This window comes from Lampetra fluviatilis, unplaced genomic scaffold (assembly GCF_964198595.1).
Source record: "Lampetra fluviatilis unplaced genomic scaffold, kcLamFluv1.1 SCAFFOLD_322, whole genome shotgun sequence".
NCBI lineage: Eukaryota > Metazoa > Chordata > Hyperoartia > Petromyzontiformes > Petromyzontidae > Lampetra > Lampetra fluviatilis.
In genome coordinates, this window is record NW_027621489.1 from 74707 (window position 1) to 96505 (window position 21799).

At 55.2% G+C, this 21799-nt stretch overlaps 1 protein-coding gene across 1 annotated transcript in view; it reads left to right on the forward strand.

Moving 5' to 3' along the window:
• The window catches only part of LOC144955322 (hormone-sensitive lipase-like), a gene marked incomplete at its 3' end in the record, with an annotated part of 38246 nt that extends 16882 nt beyond the window's left edge, over positions 1–21364 (forward strand). The window contains exons 4-8 of the mRNA XM_078885574.1: positions 878–1063; positions 10772–11005; positions 17154–17298; positions 20409–20636; positions 21048–21364. Coding sequence (XP_078741700.1) covers positions 878–1063; positions 10772–11005; positions 17154–17298; positions 20409–20636; positions 21048–21364 — 1110 coding nt within the window. The remainder of the gene's footprint in view (positions 1–877; positions 1064–10771; positions 11006–17153; positions 17299–20408; positions 20637–21047) is intronic.
• Positions 21365–21799: the final 435 nt, after the last annotated feature.

Below are 21799 nucleotides of genomic sequence, written 5' to 3' on the forward strand. Positions count from 1 at the left end.
CGTGTTTCTCTCACCGTGTCTCTCTCACCGTGTCTCTCTCACCGTCTCTCTCATTGTGTCCCTCTCACCGTGTCTCTCTCCCCGTGTCTCTCCCCGTGTCTCTCCCCGTGTCTCTCTCTCTCCCCGTGTCTCTCTCTCTCACCGTGTCTCTCTCCCCGTGTCTCTCCCCGTGTCTCTCTCTCTCCCCGTGTCTCTCTCTCTCCCCGTGTCTCTCTCACCGTGTCTCTCTCCCCGTGTGTCTCCCCGTGTCTCTCTTACCATGTCTCTCTCCCCGTGTCTCTCTCACCGTGTCTCTCTCCCCGTGTCTCTCTCCCCGTGTCTCTCTCACCGTGTCTCTCTCCCCGTGTCTCTCTCCGCGTGTCTCTCTCACCGTTTCTCTCACCGTGTCTCTCTCACCGTGTCTCTCACCGTGTCTCTCTCACCGTGTCTCTCTCACCGTGTCTCTCTCACCGTGTCTCTCTCACCGTGTCTCTCTCACCGTGTCTCTCTCTCACCGTGTCTCTCTCACCGTGTCTCTCTCACCGTGTCTCTCTCACCGTGTCTCTCTCACCGTGTCTCTCTCACCGTGTCTCTCTCACCGTGTCTCTCTCACCGTGTCTCTCACCGTGTCTCTCTCTCTCTCTCACCGTGTCCCTCTCCCCGTGTCTCTCCCCGTGTCTCTCTCTCTCCCCGTGTCTCTCTCTCACCGTGTCTCTCTCTCACCGTGTCTCTCTCTCACCGTGTCTCTCTCACCGTGTCTCTCTCCCCGTGTCTCTCTCCCCGTGTCTCTCCCCGTGTCTCTCCCCGTGTCTCTCTCTCTCCCCGTGTCTCTCTCTCACCGTCTCTCTCACCGTGTCCCTCTCCCCGTGTCTCTCTCTCCCCGTGTCTCTCTCCGCAGGGCTTCCAGAACCTGTCTTCGTGCTCAGTGTCTGTGTCCCGCGTCTTGTCTTTGCCTCCCGTCGCCGTGTCTGTGCCGCTGGCCGTCGACCCGCGTCTCCGCGTCTCTGTGCCTCCCCCGAGTGCCCACAGCGGACCAGCGGACACGCGAGTTAGACTCATCTCAAGCACGCTGAGACAAGACCAGGTGAGAGAGACACGGTGGAGAGAGACACGGGAAGAGACACGGGGAGAGAGACACGGGGAGAGAGACACGAGTGCCCACAGCGGACCAGCGGACACGCGAGTTAGACTCATCTCAAGCACGCTGAGACAAGACCAGGTGAGAGAGACACGGTGGAGAGAGACACTGGGAGACAGAGAGAGAGAGACACGGGGGGAGAGACACGGGGAGAGAGACACGGGGAGAGAGAGACACGGGGAGAGAGAGACACGGGGAGAGAGAGACACGGGGAGAGAGAGACACGGGGAGAGAGAGAGAGAGACACGGTGAGAGAGACACGGGGAGAGAGACACGGGGAGAGAGACACGGGGAGAGAGAGACACGGGGAGAGAGAACACGAGTGCCCACAGCGGACCAGCGGACACGCGAGTTAGACTCATCTCAAGCACGCTGAGACAAGACCAGGTGAGAGAGACACGGGGAGAGAGACACGGGGAGAGAGACACGGGGAGAGAGACACGGGGAGAGAGAGACACGGGGAGAGAGAGAGACACGGGGAGAGAGACACGATTGCCCACAGCGGACCAGCGGACACGCGAGTTAGACTCATCTCAAGCACGCTGAGACAAGACCAGGTGAGAGAGAGACAGAGACACGGGGAGAGAGACACGGGGAGAGAGACACGGGGAGAGAGACACGGGGAGAGAGAGAGACACGGGGAGAGAGACACGAGTGCCCACAGCGGACCAGCGGACACGCGAGTTAGACTCATCTCAAGCACGCTGAGACAAGACCAGGTGAGAGAGACACGGTGGAGAGAGACACGGGAAGAGACACGGGGAGAGAGACACGGGGAGAGAGACACGAGTGCCCACAGCGGACCAGCGGACACGCGAGTTAGACTCATCTCAAGCACGCTGAGACAAGACCAGGTGAGAGACACGGTGGAGAGAGACACGGTGGAGAGAGACACGGGGAGAGAGAGACACGGGGAGAGAGAGAGAGAGACACGGTGAGAGAGACATGGGGAGAGAGACACGGGGAGAGAGAGAGAGAGACACGGTGAGAGAGACATGGGGAGAGAGACACGGGGAGAGAAAGACACGGGGAGAGAGAGAGAGAGACACGGGGAGAGAGACACGGGGAGAGAGAGACACGGGGAGAGAGAGACACGGGGAGAGAGAGAGAGAGAGAGAGAGACACGGTGAGAGAGACATGGGGAGAGAGACACGGGGAGAGAGAGAGAGAGACACGGTGAGAGAGACATGGGGAGAGAGACACGGGGAGAGAAAGACACGGGGAGAGAGACACGGGGAGAGAGAGACACGGGGAGAGAGAGAGAGAGACACGGTGAGAGAGACACGGGGACAGAGAAACGGGAAGAGACACGGGGAGAGAGACACGGGGAGAGAGAGACAAGGGGAGAGAGACACGAGTGCCCACAGCGGACCAGCGGACACGCGAGTTAGACTCATCTCAAGCACGCTGAGACAAGACCAGGTGAGAGAGAGACAGAGACACGGGGAGAGAGACACGGGGAGAGAGAGACACGGGGAGAGAGAGACACGGTGAGAGAGACACGGGGAGAGAGACACGGGGAGAGAGAGACACGGGGAGAGAGAGACACGGGGAGAGAGACACGGGGAGAGAGAGACACGGGGAGAGAGAGACACGGTGAGAGAGACACGGGGAGAGAGACACGGGGAGAGAGAGACACGGGGAGAGAGAGACACGGTGAGAGAGACACGGGGAGAGAGACACGGGGAGAGAGAGACACGGGGAGAGAGAGACAAGGGGAGAGAGAGACACGGGGAGAGAGGGACAAGGGGAGAGAGACACGAGTGCCCACAGCGGACCAGCGGACACGCGAGTTAGACTCATCTCAAGCACGCTGAGACAAGACCAGGTGAGAGAGACACGGTGGAGAGAGACACTGGGAGACAGAGAGAGAGAGACACGGGGGGAGAGACACGGGGAGAGAGACACGGGGAGAGAGAGACACGGGGAGAGAGAGACACGGGGAGAGAGAGACACGGGGAGAGAGAGACACGGGGAGAGAGAGAGAGAGACACGGTGAGAGAGACACGGGGAGAGAGACACGGGGAGAGAGACACGGGGAGAGAGACACGGGGAGAGAGAGACAAGGGGAGAGAGACACGAGTGCCCACAGCGGACCAGCGGACACGCGAGTTAGACTCATCTCAAGCACGCTGAGACAAGACCAGGTGAGAGACAGAGAGAGACACGGGGAGACAGAGAGAGAGAGAGACACGGGGGGAGAGACACGGGGAGAGAGACACGGGGAGAGAGAGACACGGGGAGAGAGAGAGAGAGACACGGTGAGAGAGACATGGGGAGAGAGACACGGGGAGAGAGAGACACGGGGAGAGAGAGAGAGAGACACGGTGAGAGAGACACGGGGGGAGAGAGACACGAGTGCCCACAGCGGACCAGCGGACACGCGCGTTAGACTCATCTCAAGCACGCTGAGACAAGACCAGGGGAGAGAGACACGGTGGAGAGAGACACGGGGAGAGAGAGAGTGAGAGACACGGGGAGAGAGACACGGGGAGAGAGACACGAGGAGAGAGACACGGGGAGAGAGAGACACGGGGAGAGAAACACGGGGAGAGAGAGACACGGGGGGAGAGAGACACGGGGGGAGAGAGACACGGGGAGAGAAACACGGGGAGAGAGAGACACGGGGGGAGAGAGACACGGGGGGAGAGAGACACGGGGTGAGAGACACACTCAGACTAAACACCCCCACGACTCGCTTGATAGTGGTACAACCCACTTCAATGTTAAAGTGTCTACCCATAGACTCCAATATTGAAGTGTCTACCCATAGACTCCAATGTTAAAGTGTCTACCCATAGACTCCAATGTTAAAGTGTCTACCCATAGACTCCAATGTTAAAGTGTCTACCCATAGACTCCAATGTTAAAGTGTCTACCCATAGACTCCAATGTTAAAGTGTCTACCCATAGACTCCAATGTTAAAGTGTCTACCCATAGACTCCAATGTTAAAGTGTCTACCAATAGACTTCAATGTTAAAGTGTCTACCCATAGACTCCAATGTTAAAGTGTCTACCCATAGACTCCAATGTTAAAGTGTCTACCCATAGACTCCAATGTTAAAGTGTCTACCCATAGACTTCAATGTTAAAGTGTCTACCCATAGACTTCAATGTTAAAGTGTCTACCCATAGACTTCAATGTTAAAGTGTCTACCCATAGACTCCAATGTTAAAGTGTCTACCCATAGACTCCAATGTTAAAGTGTCTACCCATAGACTCCAATGTTAAAGTGTCTACCCATAGACTTCAATGTTAAAGTGTCTACCCATAGACTTCAATGTTAAAGTGTCTACCCATAGACTCCAATGTTAAAGTGTCTACCCATAGACTCCAATGTTAAAGTGTCTACCCATAGACTCCAATGTTAAAGTGTCTACCCATAGACTCCAATGTTAAAGTGTCTACCAATAGACTTCAATGTTAAAGTGTCTACCCATAGACTCCAATGTTAAAGTGTCTACCCATAGACTCCAATGTTAAAGTGTCTACCCATAGACTCCAATGTTAAAGTGTCTACCCATAGACTTCAATGTTAAAGTGTCTACCCATAGACTTCAATGTTAAAGTGTCTACCCATAGACTCCAATGTTAAAGTGTCTACCCATAGACTCCAATGTTAAAGTGTCTACCCATAGACTCCAATGTTAAAGTGTCTACCCATAGACTCCAATGTCAAAGTGTCTACCCATAGACTCCAATGTTAAAGTGTCTACCCATAGACTCCAATGTTAAAGTGTCTACCCATAGACTTCAATGTTAAAGTGTCTACCCATAGACTCCAATGTTAAAGTGTCTACCCATAGACTTCAATGTTAAAGTGTCTACCCATAGACTCCAATGTTAAAGTGTCTACCCATAGACTCCAATGTTAAAGTGTCTACCCATAGACTCCAATGTTAAAGTGTCTACCCATAGACTCCAATGTTAAAGTGTCTACCCATAGACTTCAATGTTAAAGTGTCTACCCATAGACTCCAATGTTAAAGTGTCTACCCATAGACTCCAATGTTAAAGTGTCTACCCATAGACTTCAATGTTAAAGTGTCTACCCATAGACTCCAATGTTAAAGTGTCTACCCATAGACTCCAATGTTAAAGTGTCTACCCATAGACTTCAATGTTAAAGTGTCTACCCATAGACTTCAATGTTAAAGTGTCTACCCATAGACTTCAATGTTAAAGTGTCTACCCATAGACTTCAATGTTAAAGTGTCTACCCATAGACTTCAATGTTAAAGTGTCTACCCATAGACTTCAATGTTAAAGTGTCTACCTTAAAGTGTCTACCCATAGACTTCAATGTTAAAGTGTCTACCCATAGACTTCAATGTTAAAGTGTCTACCCATAGACTTCAATGTTAAAGTGTCTACCCATAGACTTCAATGTTAAAGTGTCTACCCATAGACTCCAATGTTAAAGTGTCTACCCATAGACTTCAATGTTAAAGTGTCTACCCATAGACTTCAATGTTAAAGTGTCTACCCATAGACTCCAATGTTAAAGTGTCTACCCATAGACTTCAATGTTAAAGTGTCTACCCATAGACTCCAATGTTAAAGTGTCTACCCATAGACTCCAATGTTAAAGTGTCTACCCATAGACTCCAATGTTAAAGTGTCTACCCATAGACTCCAATGTTAAAGTGTCTACCCATAGACTTCAATGTTAAAGTGTCTACCCATAGACTCCAATGTTAAAGTGTCTACCCATAGACTCCAATGTTAAAGTGTCTACCCATAGACTTCAATGTTAAAGTGTCTACCCATAGACTCCAATGTTAAAGTGTCTACCCATAGACTCCAATGTTAAAGTGTCTACCCATAGACTTCAATGTTAAAGTGTCTACCCATAGACTTCAATGTTAAAGTGTCTACCCATAGACTCCAATGTTAAAGTGTCTACCCATAGACTTCAATGTTAAAGTGTCTACCCATAGACTCCAATGTTAAAGTGTCTACCCATAGACTTCAATGTTAAAGTGTCTACCCATAGACTTCAATGTTAAAGTGTCTACCCATAGACTTCAATGTTAAAGTGTCTACCCATAGACTCCAATGTTAAAGTGTCTACCCATAGACTTCAATGTTAAAGTGTCTACCCATAGACTTCAATGTTAAAGTGTCTACCCATAGACTTGCTATTGGTACATTCCAACTCAGACTAAACACCCCCACGGTTAACTTGCTAGTGGTACAGTCCAACTCAGACTGAACACCCCCACGGTTAACTTGCTAGTGGAACAGTCCAACTCAGACTGAACACCCCCTCGGTTAACTTGCTAGTGGAACAGTCCAACTCAGACTGAACACCCCCACGGTTAACTTGCTAGTGGTACAGTCCAACTCAGACTGAACACCCCCACGGTTAACTTGCTAGTGGAACAGTCCAACTCAGACTGAACACCCCCACGGTTAACTTGCTAGTGGCACAGTCCAACTCAGACTGAACACCCCCTCGGTTAACTTGCTAGTGGAACAGTCCAACTCAGACTGAACACCCCCTCGGTTAACTTGCTAGTGGAACAGTCCAACTCAGACTGAACACCCCCACGGTTAACTTGCTAGTGGCACAGTCCAACTCAGACTGAACACCCCCTCGGTTAACTTGCTAGTGGCACAGTCCAACTCAGACTAAACACCCCCACGGTTAACTTGCTAGTGGAACAGTCCAACTCAGACTGAACACCCCCTCGGTTAACTTGCTAGTGGAACAGTCCAACTCAGACTAAACACCCCCTCGGTTAACTTGCTAGTGGAACAGTCCAACTCAGACTGAACACCCCCTCGGTTAACTTGCTAGTGGAACAGTCCAACTGAGACTGAACACCCCCACGGTTAACTTGCTAGTGGCACAGTCCAACTCAGACTGAACACCCCCACGGTTAACTTGCTAGTGGAACAGTCCAACTCAGACTGAACACCCCCTCGGTTAACTTGCTAGTGGAACAGTCCAACTCAGACTAAACACCCCCACGGTTAACTTGCTAGTGGCACAGTCCAACTCAGACTAAACACCCCCACGGTTAACTTGCTAGTGGAACAGTCCAACTCAGACTGAACACCCCCACGGTTAACTTGCTAGTGGTACAGTCCAACTCAGACTGAACACCCCCTCGGTTAACTTGCTAGTGGTACATTCCAACTCAGACTGAACACCCCCTCGGTTAACTTGCTAGTGGAACAGTCCAACTCAGACTGAACACCCCCTCGGTTAACTTGCTAGTGGAACAGTCCAACTCAGACTGAACACCCCCTCGGTTAACTTGCTAGTGGTACAGTCCAACTCAGACTGAACACCCCCTCGGTTAACTTGCTAGTGGAACAGTCCAACTCAGACTGAACACCCCCACGGTTAACTTGCTAGTGGAACAGTCCAACTCAGACTAAACACCCCCTCGGTTAACTTGCTAGTGGTACAGTCCAACTCAGACTGAACACCCCCTCGGTTAACTTGCTAGTGGAACAGTCCAACTCAGACTGAACACCCCCTCGGTTAACTTGCTAATGGAACAGTCCAACTCAGACTGAACACCCCCTCGGTTAACTTGCTAGTGGAACAGTCCAACTCAGACTGAACACCCCCTCGGTTAACTTGCTAGTGGTACAGTCCAACTCAGACTAAACACCCCCACGGTTAACTTGCTAGTGGAACAGTCCAACTCAGACTGAACACCCCCTCGGTTAACTTGCTAGTGGTACAGTCCAACTCAGACTAAACACCCCCACGGTTAACTTGCTAGTGGAACAGTCCAACTCAGACTGAACACCCCCACGGTTAACTTGCTATTGGTACAGTCCAACTCAGACTAAACACCCCCACGGTTAACTTGCTAGTGGAACAGTCCAACTCAGACTGAACACCCCCACGGTTAACTTGCTAATGGAACAGTCCAACTCAGACTGAACACCCCCTCGGTTAACTTGCTATTGGTACATTCCAACTCAGACTGAACACCCCCTCGGTTAACTTGCTAGTGGTACAGTCCAACTCAGACTGAACACCCCCACGGTTAACTTGCTAGTGGAACAGTCCAACTCAGACTGAACACCCCCTCGGTTAACTTGCTATTGGTACAGTCCAACTCAGACTAAACACCCCCTCGGTTAACTTGCTAATGGAACAGTCCAACTCAGACTGAACACCCCCTCGGTTAACTTGCTAGTGGTACAGTCCAACTCAGACTAAACACCCCCTCGGTTAACTTGCTATTGGTACATTCCAACTCAGACTAAACACCCCCACGGTTAACTTGCTATTGGTACATTCCAACTCAGACTAAACACCCCCATGGTTCAATTGCTAGTGGTACAGTCCAACTCAGACTAAACACCCCCACGGTTAACTTGCTAATGGAACAGTCCAACTCAGACTGAACACCCCCACGGTTAACTTGCTAGTGGAACAGTCCAACTCAGACTGAACACCCCCACGGTTAACTTGCTAGTGGTACAGTCCAACTCAGACTAAACACCCCCACGGTTAACTTGCTAGTGGTACAGTCCAACTCAGACTAAACACCCCCACGGTTAACTTGCTAATGGAACAGTCCAACTCAGACTGAACACCCCCACGGTTAACTTGCTAATGGAACAGTCCAACTCAGACTGAACACCCCCTCGGTTAACTTGCTAATGGAACAGTCCAACTCAGACTGAACACCCCCTCGGTTAACTTGCTAATGGAACAGTCCAACTCAGACTGAACACCCCCTCGGTTAACTTGCTAGTGGAACAGTCCAACTCAGACTGAACACCCCCATGGTTAACTTGCTAGTGGAACAGTCCAACTCAGACTGAACACCCCCTCGGTTAACTTGCTAGTGGAACAGTCCAACTCAGACTGAACACCCCCACGGTTAACTTGCTAGTGGTACATTCCAACTCAGACTGAACACCCCCTCGGTTAACTTGCTAATGGAACAGTCCAACTCAGACTGAACACCCCCATCATGACCACACAGTTGGTACAGTCCAAGTTAGACCACCCCCGTGTTTGTGTAACACTTTTTGGTACATTCCAATAGAGCACCCCCATGCTGAGCTTTCATTTGGTAGAGTCCATCCAGACACCGATAAATGTCTCTCTGTCTGTGTCTCTGTGTCTCACTCTGTGTCTCTCCGTGTCTCTGTGTGTGTCTCTCTGTGTGTCAGTGTGTCTCTCTGTGTGTCTCTCTGTGTGTCTCTCTGTGTGTCAGTGTGTCTCTCTGTGTGTCTCTCTGTGTGTCTCTCTGTGGGTCTGTGTGTGTCTCCCTGTGTCTCTGTGTGTGTTTCTCTGTCTGTCTTTGTGTCTCTGTGTGTCTCTGTGTCTCTGTCTGTGTGTCTCTGTCTCTCTGTGTGTCTCTGTGTGTGTGTCTCTGTGTGTCTCTCTGTGTGTGTCTCTGTGTGTCTCACTGTCTCTGTGTGTGTCTCTGTGTGTGTGTCTCTGTGTGTCTCTCTGTGTGTGTCTCTGTGTGTCTCACTGTCTCTGTGTGTGTCTCTGTGTGTCTCTCTGTGTGTGTCGCACTGTGTGTCTCTGTGTGTGTCTCTGTGTGTGTCTCTGTGTGTGTCTCTGTGTGTGTCTCTGTGTGTGTCTCTGTGTGTGTCTCTGTGTGTGTCTCTGTGTGTCTCTGTGTGTCTCTCTGTGTGTGTCTCTGTGTGTCTCTGTGTGTCTCTCTGTGTGTGTCTCTGTGTGTCTCTGTGTGTCTCTCTGTGTGTGTCTCTGTGTGTGTGTCTCTGTGTCTCTGTCTCTGTGTGTGTCTCTGTGTGTCTCTGTGCCTCTGTGTCTCACTGTGTGTCTCACTGTGTGTGTCTCTGTGTGTGTCTCTGTGTGTGTCTCTGTGTGTGTCTCTGTGTGTGTCTCTGTGTGTGTGTCTCTGTGTGTGTCTCTGTGTGTGTCTCTGTGTGTGTCTGTGTGTGTCTCTGTGTGTCTCTGTGTGTGTCTCTGTGTGTGTGTCTCTGTGTGTCTCTGTGCCTCTGTGTCTCACTGTGTGTCTCTGTGTGTCTCTGTGTGTCTCTCTGTGTCTGTGTCTCTCGGTCTCTCTCTCTGTCTGTCTCTCTGTCTCTCTGTCTTTCTCTCTGTCTATCTCACTCTGTCTGTCTCTCTCTCTGTGTCTCTGTGTCTCTCTTCCCGTGTCTCTCTCTCTCTCCCCATGTCTCTCTCCCCGTGTCTCTCTCTCCGTGTCTCTCTCCCTCCCCATGTCTCTCTCCCCGTGTCTCTCTCTCCGTGTCTTTCTCCCCCCGTGTCTCTCTCTCTCCCCGTGTCTCTCTCTCCCTCCCCGTGTCTCTCTCTCCCTCCCCGTGTCTCTCCCCGTGTCTCTCTCTCCGTGTCTCTCTCACCGTGTCTCTCTCCCCTTGTCTCTCCGTGTCTCTCTCCCCGTGTCTCACCCCGTGTCTCACCCCGTGTCTCTCTCTCCGTGTCTCTCTCACCGTGTCTCTCTCCCCTTGTCTCTCCGTGTCTCTCTCCCCGTGTCTCACCCCGTGTCTCACCCCGTGTCTCTCTCTCCGTGTCTCTCTCACCGTGTCTCTCTCCCCTTGTCTCTCCGTGTCTCACCCCGTGTCTCACCCCGTGTCTCTCTCTCCGTGTCTCTCTCACCGTGTCTCTCTCCCCTTGTCTCTCCGTGTCTCTCTCCCCGTGTCTCACCCCGTGTCTCACCCCGTGTCTCTCTCCAGGACAGTCCAGAGCTGCGCTCTCTCATGGTTGAAGATGTGAACACCACCACCACCTCCTCCACCTCCTCCACCTCCACCTCCACCTCCTCCACCTCCTCCACCTCGTCCACCTCCTCCACCTCCTCGTCGTGGATGAGGGGAGGCGCCGTGAGGGGGGGTCGCCCCCCCTCCCCTCACCTCGTGGTGCAGATCCACGGCGGGGGGTTCGTGGCGCAGACATCGCGCTCGCACGAGGTGAGACACACGGAGACACGGGGAGAGAGACACAGAGACACGGGGAGAGAGACACGGAGAGACGGGGGGAGAGAGAGACACGGGGAGAGAGACACGGAGACACGGGGAGAGAGAGAGAGACACGGGGAGAGAGAGACACGGCGGGGGGTTCGTGGCGCAGACATCGCGCTCACACGAGGTGAGACACGGGGAGACACGGGGAGAGAGACACGGGGAGAGAGACACGGAGAGACGGGGGGAGAGAGAGACACGGGGAGAGAGACACGGAGACACGGGGAGAGAGAGAGAGACACGGGGAGAGAGAGACACGGCGGGGGATTCGTGGCGCAGACATCGCGCTCGCACGAGGTGAGACACGGGGAGACACGGGGAGAGAGACACGGGGAGAGAGACACGGGGAGAGAGACACGGGGAGAGAGAGACACGGGGAGACACGGGGAGAGAGAGAGAGACACGGGGAGAGAGAGACACGGCGGGGGGTTCGTGGCGCAGACATCGCGCTCGCACGAGGTGAGACACGGGGAGACACGGGGAGAGAGACACGGGGAGCGAGTCGGGGACACGGGGAGAGAGAGAGAGACACGGGGAGAGAGAGAGAGACACGGGGAGAGAGAACCACGGCGGGGGGTTCGTGGCGCAGACATCGCGCTCGCACGAGGTGAGACACGGGGAGACACGGGGAGAGAGACACAGAGACACGGGGAGAGAGAGAGACACGGGGAGAGAGAGAGACACGGGGAGAGACACGGAGACACGGGGAGAGAGAGAGAGACGGGGAGAGAGACACGGCGGGGGGTTCGTGGCGCAGACATCGCGCTCGCACGAGGTGAGACACGGGGAGACACGGGGAGAGAGACACAGAGACACGGGGAGAGAGAGAGACACGGGGAGAGAGAGAGACACGGGGAGAGACACGGAGACACGGGGAGAGAGAGAGAGACGGGGAGAGAGACACGGCGGGGGGTTCGTGGCGCAGACATCGCGCTCGCACGAGGTGAGACACGGGGAGACACGGGGAGAGAGACACAGAGACACGGGGAGAGAGAGAGACACGGGGAGAGAGAGAGACACGGGGAGAGAGAGAGAGACACGGGGAGAGAGAGACACGGCGGGGGGTTCGTGGCGCAGACATCGCGCTCGCACGAGGTGAGACACGGGGAGACACACGCGGAGAGAGACACAGAGACACGGAGAGACACGGGGAGAGAGACACGGAGAGACGGGGGGAGAGAGAGACACGGGGAGAGAGACACGGAGACACGGGGAGAGAGAGAGAGACACGGGGAGAGAGAGAGAGACACGGGGAGAGAGATCCACGGCGGGGGGTTCGTGGCGCAGACATCGCGCTCGCACGAGGTGAGACACGGGGAGACACGGGGAGAGAGACACGGGGAGAGAGACACGGAGAGACGGGGAGAGAGAGAGACACGGGGAGAGAGACACGGAGACACGGGGAGAGAGAGAGAGACACGGGGAGAGAGAGACACGGCGGGGGGTTCGTGGCGCAGACATCGCGCTCGCACGAGGTGAGACACACGGAGACACACGCGGAGAGAGACACAGAGACACGGAGAGACACGGGGAGAGAGACACGGAGAGACGGGGGGAGAGAGAGACACTGAGAGAGAGACACGGGGAGACACGGGGAGAGAGAGAGAGACACGGGGAGAGAGACACGGCGGGGGGTTCGTGGCGCAGACATCGCGCTCGCACGAGGTGAGACACGGGGACACACGCGGACACGGGGAGAGAGACACGGAGACACGGGGAGAGAGACACGGAGAGACGGGGGGAGAGAGAGACACGGGGAGAGAGACACGGGGAGAGACACAGAGACACGGGGAGATGGGGAGAGAGACACGGAGAGACGGGGAGAGAGACACGGGGACACTCGGAGAGAGACACGGAGAGACGGGGAGAGAGAGACACGGGGAGAGAGAGACACGGCGGGGGATTCGTGGCGCAGACATCGCGCTCGCACGAGGTGAGACACGGGGACACACGCGGACACGGGGAGAGAGACACGGAGACACGGGGAGAGAGACACGGAGAGACGGGGGGAGAGAGAGACACGGGGAGAGAGACACGGGGAGAGACACAGAGACACGGGGAGATGGGGAGAGAGACACGGAGAGACGGGGAGAGAGACACGGGGACACTCGGAGAGAGACACGGAGAGACGGGGAGAGAGAGACACGGCGGGGGATTCGTGGCGCAGACATCGCGCTCGCACGAGGTGAGACACGGGGAGACGGGGAGAGAGACACGGGGAGAGAGACACGGGGAGAGAGAGAGACACGGGGAGAGAGACACGGGGAGAGAAACACGGGGAGAGAGACACGGGGAGAGAGAGAGACACGGGGAGAGAGACACGGGGAGAGAAACACGGGGAGAGAGACACGGGGAGAGAGAGAGACACGGGGAGAGAGACACGGGGAGAGAAACACGGGGAGAGAGAGAGACACGGGGAGAGAGACACGGGGAGAGAGACACGGGGAGAGAGACACGGGGAGAGAGAGAGACACGGGGAGAGAGACACGGGGAGAGAGACACGGAGAGAGAGACACGGGGAGAGAGAGAGACACGGAGAGAGAGAGACACGGCGGGGGATTCGTGGCGCAGACATCGCGCTCGCACGAGGTGAGACACGGGGACACACGCGGACACGGGGAGAGACACACGGAGACACGGGGAGAGAGACACGGAGAGACGGGGGGAGAGAGAGACATGGGGAGAGAGACACGGGGAGAGACACAGAGACACGGGGAGATGGGGAGAGAGACACGGGGACACTCGGAGAGAGACACGGAGAGACGGGGAGAGAGAGAGAGACACGGGGAGAGAGAGACACGGTGGGGGATTCGTGGCGCAGACATCGCGCTCGCATGAGGTGAGACACGGGGACACACGGAGACACGGGGAGAGAGACACAGAGAGAGAGACACGGGGAGAGAGACACTGAGAGAGAGACACGGGGAGACACGGGGAGAGAGAGAGAGACACGGGGAGAGAGAGAGAGACACGGGGAGAGAGAGAGAGACACGGGGAGAGAGACACGGCGGGGGGTTCGTGGCGCAGACATCGCGCTCGCACGAGGTGAGACACGGGGACACACGGAGACACGGGGAGAGAGACACGGAGACACGGGGAGAGAGACACGGAGACACGGGGACACACGGGGACACGGGGAGAGAGACACGGAGAGAGAGACACGGGGAGAGAGACACTGAGACACGGGGATAGAGAGAGAGACACGGGGAGAGAGAGAGAGAGTCACAGAGACACGGGGAGAGAGAGAGAGACACGGGGAGAGAGAGACACGGCGGGGGATTCGTGGCGCAGACATCGCGCTCGCATGAGGTGAGACACGGGGACACGGGGAGAGAGACACAGAGACACGGAGAGAGAGACACGGGGAGACACGGGGAGACACGGGGAGAGAGAGAGAGAGACACGGGGAGAGAGAGACACGGCGGGGGATTCGTGGCGCAGACATCGCGCTCGCACGAGGTGAGACACGGGGACACGGGGAGAGAGACACAGAGACACGGAGAGAGAGACACGGGGAGACACGGGGAGACACGGGGAGAGAGAGAGAGAGACAAGGGGAGAGAGAGACACGGCGGGGGATTCGTGGCGCAGACATCGCGCTCGCACGAGGTGAGACACGGGGAGACACGCGGACACGGGGAGAGAGACACAGAGACACGGGGAGAGAGACACAGAGACACGGGGAGAGAGACACGGGGAGAGATGGGGAGAGAGACACGGAGAGAGAGAGACACGGCGGGGGATTCGTGGCGCAGACATCGCGCTCGCATGAGGTGAGACACGGGGAGACACGGGGAGACACGGGGAGAGAGACACGGGGAGAGAGACACGGGGAGAGAGACACGGGGAGAGAGAGACACTGGGAGAGAGACACGCGGAGAGAGAGAGACACGGGGAGAGAGACACGGGGAGAGAGACACGGGGAGAGAGACACGGGGAGAGAGACACGGGGAGAGAGAGTTTGACTCCCATCCTCTCCCTGGACTATTCACTCTGTGTGTGTCTGTGTGTCTCTGTGTGTCTCTGTGTGTCTCTGTGTGTCTGTGTGTCTCTCTGTGTGTCTCTGTGTGTCTCTGTGTGTCTCTCTGTGTGTCTCTCTGTCTGTCTCTCTGTGTGTCTCTGTGTCTCACTGTCTCTGTGTGTGTCTCTCTGTGTGTCTCTGTGTCTCACTGTCTCTGTGTGTGTCTCTCTGTGTGTCTCTGTGTGTCTCACTGTGTCTCTGTGTGTGTATCTGTGTGTGTCTGTGTGTCTCTGTGGATCTCTGTGTGTCTCTGTGGGTCTCTGTGTCTCTCTGTGTGTGTGTGTCTCACTGTGTGTCTCTCTGTCTCTCTGTGTGTGTCTCACTGTGTCACTGTGTGTCTGTGTGTCTCACTCTGTGTCTGTGTGTGTCTCACTGTGTCTCTGTGTGTCTCTGTGTGTGTCTCACTGTCTCTCTGTGTATCTGTGTCTCTCTGTGTGTCTCTCTCTGTGTCTCTCTGTGTGTGTCTCACTGTGTCTCTGTGTGTGTCTCTGTGTGTGTCTCTCTCTGTGTGTGTCTGTGTGTGTGTCTCTGTGTGTGTCTCACTGTCTCTCTGTGTGTCTCTGTGTGTCTCACTGTCTCTGTGTGTGTCTCACTGTCTCTGTGTGTGTCTCACTGTCTCTGTGTGTGTCTCACTGTCTCTCTGTGTGTCTCTGTGTGTCTCACTGTCTCTGTGTGTGTCTCACTGTCTCTGTGTGTGTCTCTGTGTGTCTCACTGTCTCTCTGTGTGTCTCTGTGTGTCTCACTGTCTCTGTGTGTGTCTCACTGTCTCTCTGTGTGTGTCTCACTGTGTCTCTGTGTGTGTCTCTGTGTGTGTCTCTCTCTGTGTGTGTCTGTGTGTGTGTCTCTGTGTGTGTCTCACTGTCTCTCTGTGTGTCTCTGTGTGTCTCACTGTCTCTGTGTGTGTCTCACTGTCTCTGTGTGTGTCTCACTGTCTCTCTGTGTGTCTCTGTGTGTCTCACTGTCTCTGTGTGTGTCTCACTGTCTCTGTGTGTGTCTCTGTGTGTCTCACTGTCTCTCTGTGTGTCTCTGTGTGTCTCACTGTCTCTGTGTGTGTCTCACTGTCTCTCTGTGTGTGTCTCTGTGTGTCTCACTGTCTCTGTGTGTGTCTCACTGTCTCTCTGTGTGTCTCTGTGTGTCTCACTGTCTCTGTGTGTGTCTCACTGTCTCTCTGTGTGTCTCTGTGTGTCTCACTGTCTCTCTGTGTGTCTCTGTGTGTCTCACTGTCTCTGTGTGTGTCTCTGTGTGTCTCACTGTCTCTGTGTGTGTCTCACTGTCTCTCTGTGTGTCTCTGTGTGTCTCACTGTCTCTGTGTGTGTCTCACTGTCTCTCTGTGTGTGTCTCTGTGTGTCTCACTGTCTCTGTGTGTGTCTCACTGTCTCTCTGTGTGTCTCTGTGTGTCTCACTGTCTCTGTGTGTGTCTCACTGTCTCTGTGTGTGTCTCTGTGTGTCTCACTGTCTCTGTGTGTGTCTCACTGTCTCTCTGTGTGTCTCTGTGTGTCTCACTGTCTCTGTGTGTGTCTCACTGTCTCTCTGTGTGTGTCTCTGTGTGTCTCACTGTCTCTGTGTGTGTCTCACTGTCTCTCTGTGTGTCTCTGTGTGTCTCACTGTCTCTGTGTGTGTCTCTGTGTGTCTCACTGTCTCTGTGTGTGTCTCACTGTCTCTCTGTGTGTCTCTGTGTGTCTCTCTGTCTCTGTGTGTGTCTCTGTGTCTGTCTGCGTGTAGCCGTACCTGAGGGACTGGGCGACTGACTTGGACTGCCCGGTGCTCTCGGTCGACTACTCACTCTCTCACTCTGTCTCTCTCCCCGTGTCTCTGTCTCTCTGCGTGTGTCTCTCTGTCTCTCTGTGTGTCTCACTGTGTCTCTCTGTGTCTCTCTGTCTCTCTGTCTCTGTGTGTGTCTCTGTCTGTCTGCGTGTAGCCGTACCTGAGGGACTGGGCGACTGACTTGGACTGCCCGGTCCTCTCGGTCGACTACTCACTCTCCCACTCTGTCTCTCTGTCTCACTGTGTCTCTCTGTGTCTCTCTGTCTCTCTGTCTCTCTGTCTCTGTGTGTGTCTCTGTGTCTGTGCGTCTAGCCGTACCTGAGGGACTGGGCGACTGACTTGGACTGCCCGGTGCTCTCGGTCGACTATTCACTCGCCCCCGAGTCGCCCTTCCCCAGAGCCCTGGAGGAGTGCTTTTATGCCTACTGCTGGGCCTTGACCCATCACAACCTGCTGGGTGGGTAAAGCGGTGGGGTGACTCGCCGTCACTCGCACAGTCACTCGGTCACACGCTCAGTCACTCAGTCAGGCAGTCAGTTAGTCAGTCACTCACTCAGTCATTCAGTCACTCAGTCACTCGCTCAGTCACTCACTCAGTCACTCAGTCACTCAGTCAGTCACTCAGTCAGTCACTCAGTCAGTCACTCAGTCAGTCACTCAGTCAGTCACTCACTCAGTAACTCAGTCACTTACTCAGTCACTCACTCAGTCACTCAGTCACTCAGTCACTCAGTCACACACACAGCCACCGTCTCTCTCCCCGTGTCTCTCACAGTGTCTCTCCCTGCCTCTCTCCCCCCGTGTCTCTGCCCCCGTGTCTCTGTGTCTCTCTCACCGTGTCTCTCTCCCCGTGTCTCTCTCCCCCCGTGTCTCTCTCTCCCCGTGTCTCTCTCCCCGTGTCTCTGTGTCTCTCTCACCATGTCTCTCTCCCTGCCTCTCTCTCGCCCTGTCTCTCTCACCGTCTCTCTCTCTCTCCGTGTCTCACCCCGTGTCTCTCCCCCCGTGTCTCTCTCCCCGTGTCCCCGTGTCTCTCTCCCCCCGTGTGTCTGCCCCCGTGTCTCTGTGTCTCTCTCACCGTGTCTCTCTCCCTGCCTCTCTCTCGCCCTGTCTCTCTCACCGTCTCTCTCTCTCCCCGTGTCTCCCCCCGTGTCTCTCCCCCCGTGTCTCTCTCCCCGTGTCTCTGTGTCTCTCACCGTGTCCCCGTGTCTCTCTCCCCCCGTGTCTCTGCCCCCGTGTCTCTGTGTCTCTCTCACCGTGTCTCTCTCCCTGCCTCTCTCTCGCCCTGTCTCTCTCACCGTCTCTCTCTCTCCCCGTGTCTCTCCCCCCGTGTCTCTCCCCCCGTGTCTCTCTCCCCGTGTCTCTCACCGTCTCTCTGTGTCTCTCACTGTCTCTCTGTGTCTCTCTCTGTCTCTCTCCCCGTGTCTCTGTGTCTCTCTCCCCGTGTCTCTCACTGTCTCTCTGTGTCTCTCACTGTCTCTCTGTGTCTCTCACTGTCTCTCTGTGTCTCTCTCTGTCTCTCTCCCCGTGTCTCTGTGTCTCTCTCCCCGTGTCTCTCACCGTCTCTCTGTGTCTCTCTCTGTCTCTCTCCCCGTGTCTCTGTGTCTCTCCCCGTGTCTCTCTTTCACTCTCTCTCACCGTGTCTCTCTCACCGTGTCACTCTGTCTCTCTCTGTGTCTCTCTCTGTGTCTCTGTGTCTCTCACCGTGTCTCTCTCTGTGTCTCTCTCTCTGTGTCCCTGTGTCTCTCTCTGTCTCTCTCCCGTGTCTCTCACCGTCTCTCTGTGTCTCTCTGTCTCTCTCTCCCCGTGTCTCTGTGTCTCCCACCGTGTGTCTCCGTGTCTCTCCCCCCGTGTCTCTCACCGTCTCTCTCTCTCACCGTGTCTCTCACCGTCTCTCTCTCCCCGTGTCTCTGTGTCTCTCACCGTGTCTCTGTCTCTCTCTCTCCCCCCGTGTCTCTCTCACTGCAGGATGGACGGGCGAGCGAGTCTGCCTCGCCGGAGACTCCGCGGGGGGCAATCTGTGCCTCTCCCTGTGTCTCTCTCCCCGTGTGTCTCTCTCTGTGTCTCTCTGTGTCTCTCCCCGTGTGTCTCTCTCTGTGTCTCTCTGTGTCTCTCCCCGTGTCTCTCTGTGTGTCTCTCTGTGTGTCTCTCTCCCCGTGTCTCTCTCTCTGTGTCTTTCTGTGTCTCTCTGTGTGTCTCTCTCTGTCTCTTTCTCTCCCTGTGTCTCTCTCTGTGTCTCTCACTGCCTCTCTGTGTGTCTCTCTCACCGTCTCTCTCTCTCTCTCCGTGTCTCTCACCGTGTCTCTCTCCCTGCCTCTCACCGTGTCTCTCTCCCTGCCTCTCTCTCTCCCCGTGTCTCTCTCACCGTGTCTCTCTCTCCCCGTGTCTCTGTGTCTCTCACCGTGTCTCTCTCCCTGCCTCTCTGTGTGTGTCTCTCCCTGCCTCTCTCTCTCCCCGTGTCTCTCTCACCGTGTCTCTCTCTCCCCGTGTCTCTGTGTCTCTCACCGTGTCTCTCCCTGCCTCTCTGTGTGTGTCTCTCCCTGCCTCTCCCTCTCCCCGTGTCTCTCTCACCGTGTCTCTCTCTCCCCGTGTCTCTGTGTCTCTCACCGTGTCTCTCTCCCTGCCTCTCTGTGTGTGTCTCTCCCTGCCTCTCTCTCTCCCCGTGTCTCTCTCACCGTGTCTCTCTCTCCCCGTGTCTCTGTGTCTCTCACCGTGTCTCTCCCTGCCTCTCTGTGTGTCTCTCTCCCTGCCTCTCTCTCTCCCCGTGTCTCTCTCACCGTGTCTCTCTCTCCCCGTGTCTCTGTGTCTCTCACCGTGTCTCTGTCTCTCTCTCTCCCCCCGTGTCTCTCTCACCGCAGGATGGACGGGCGAGCGAGTCTGCCTCGCCGGAGACTCCGCGGGGGGCAATTTGTGCCTCTCCCTGTGTCTCTCTCCCCGTGTGTCTCTCTCTGTGTCTCTCACCGTGTCTCTCTGTGTCTCTCCCTGCCTCTGTCACCGTGTCTCTCTCTGTGTCTCTCTCCGTGTCTCTCCCCCCGTGTCTCTCACCGTGTCTCTCTCCCTGCCTCTCTGTGTGTGTCTCTCCCTGCCTCTCTCTCTCTCCCCGTGTCTCTCTCTCACCGTGTCTCTCCCTGCCTCTCTCTCTCTCCCCGTGTCTCTCTCTCTCCCCGTGTCTCTCACCGTGTCTCTCTCTCTCACCGTGTCTCTCCCTGCCTCTCTCTCTCTCCCCGTCTCTCTCACCGTCTCTCTCTCTGTCTCTCTCTCTCCCCGTGTCTCTCTCTCACCGCAGGATGGACGGGCGAGCGAGTCTGCCTCGCCGGAGACTCCGCGGGGGGCAATCTGTGCCTCTCCCTGTGTCTCTCTCCCCGTGTCTCTCCCTGTGTCTCTCTGTGTGTCTCTCTCTGTCTCTTTCTCTCCCTGTGTCTCTCTCTGTGTCTCTCTCTGTGTCTCTCCCTGCCTCTGTCACCGTGTCTCTCTCTGTGTCTCTCTCCGTGTCTCTCTCACCGTGTCTCTCTCTCCCCGTGTCTCTGTGTCTCTCACCGTCTCTCTCTGTCTCTCTCTCTCTCACCGCAGGATGGACGGGCGAGCGAGTCTGCCTCGCCGGAGACTCGGCGGGGGGCAATCTGTGCCTCTCCGTGTGTCTGCGTGCGGCCGAGGTCGGCGTCCGTGTGCCCGACGGGATCCTTGCCGTGTACCCGGCCGCCATGCTGGGGTGTTCACCGTCCCCGTCACGTCTCCTGGCGCTCATGGACCCCATGCTGCCTCTGGGCGTGCTCAGCAAGTGTCTGAGCGCTTATGCTGGTGAGCTGGGAGGCTACGGGTGAGACACTTTGACATTGGAGTCTACGGCAGTTGCTAGGAGCGGTTGCTAGGAGCCGTTGCTAGGGGCGGTTGCTAGGAGCTGTTGCTAGGAGCCGTTGCTAGGAGCCGTTGCTAGGAGCCGTTGCTGGGAGCCGTTTCTAGGAGTGGTTGCTAGGAGCCGTTGCTAGGGGCGGTTGCTAGGAGCCGTTGCTAAGGGCGGTTGCTAGGAGCTGTTGCTAGGATCCGTTGCTAGGATCGGTTGCTAGGAGCCGTTGCTAGGAGCCGTTGCTAGGATCCGTTTCTAGGATCCGTTGCTAGGAGCCGTTGCTAGGAGCCGTTGCTAGGAGCCGTTGCTAGGGGCGGTTGCTAGGGGTGGGGGAGCCGTAACCACGGTGCCTTTTGTGGGTCCAGGCGGAGACTCTGGCCCCGTTGCCGTGGCGACCCCGAGGCCTGCGCTTGGTCTCCGTGGCGACGCTGCCAACATCCTCAGGGGGATCCGTAACGGAGCGAGCGACTTCCTGTTGGGACTTCTGACGGGGAGAGCCACTTCCTGTGAGAGACAGCCACAACAACTATCACAACAACACAGCACAACAACTATCACTACAACTACTACCACCACAACAACCACTACTACCACAACAACACAGCACAACAACTACTACTACCACAACACAACAACAACTATCACAACAACTACAACCACTACTACTACTACCACAACAACCACAACAACCACCACCACCACTACAACCACTACAACCACTACTACCACAACAACACAACACAACAACTACTACTACTACCACAACAACTATCACAACAACTACAACCACTACTACTACCACCACTACAACTACCACTACAACCACAACAACACAGCACAACAACTACTACTACCACAACACAACAATTACTACTACCACAACAACTACAACCACTACTACTACCACAACAACTATCACAACAGCCACAACAACTACAACAACTATCACAACAACTATCACAACTACTACTACACAACAACTACTACTACTACAACTACAACAACCACAACAACCACTACTACCACAACAACTATCACAACAACCACAACAACTATCACCACTACTACACCACAACACCACAACAACCACAACAACCACAACAACCACAACAACCAC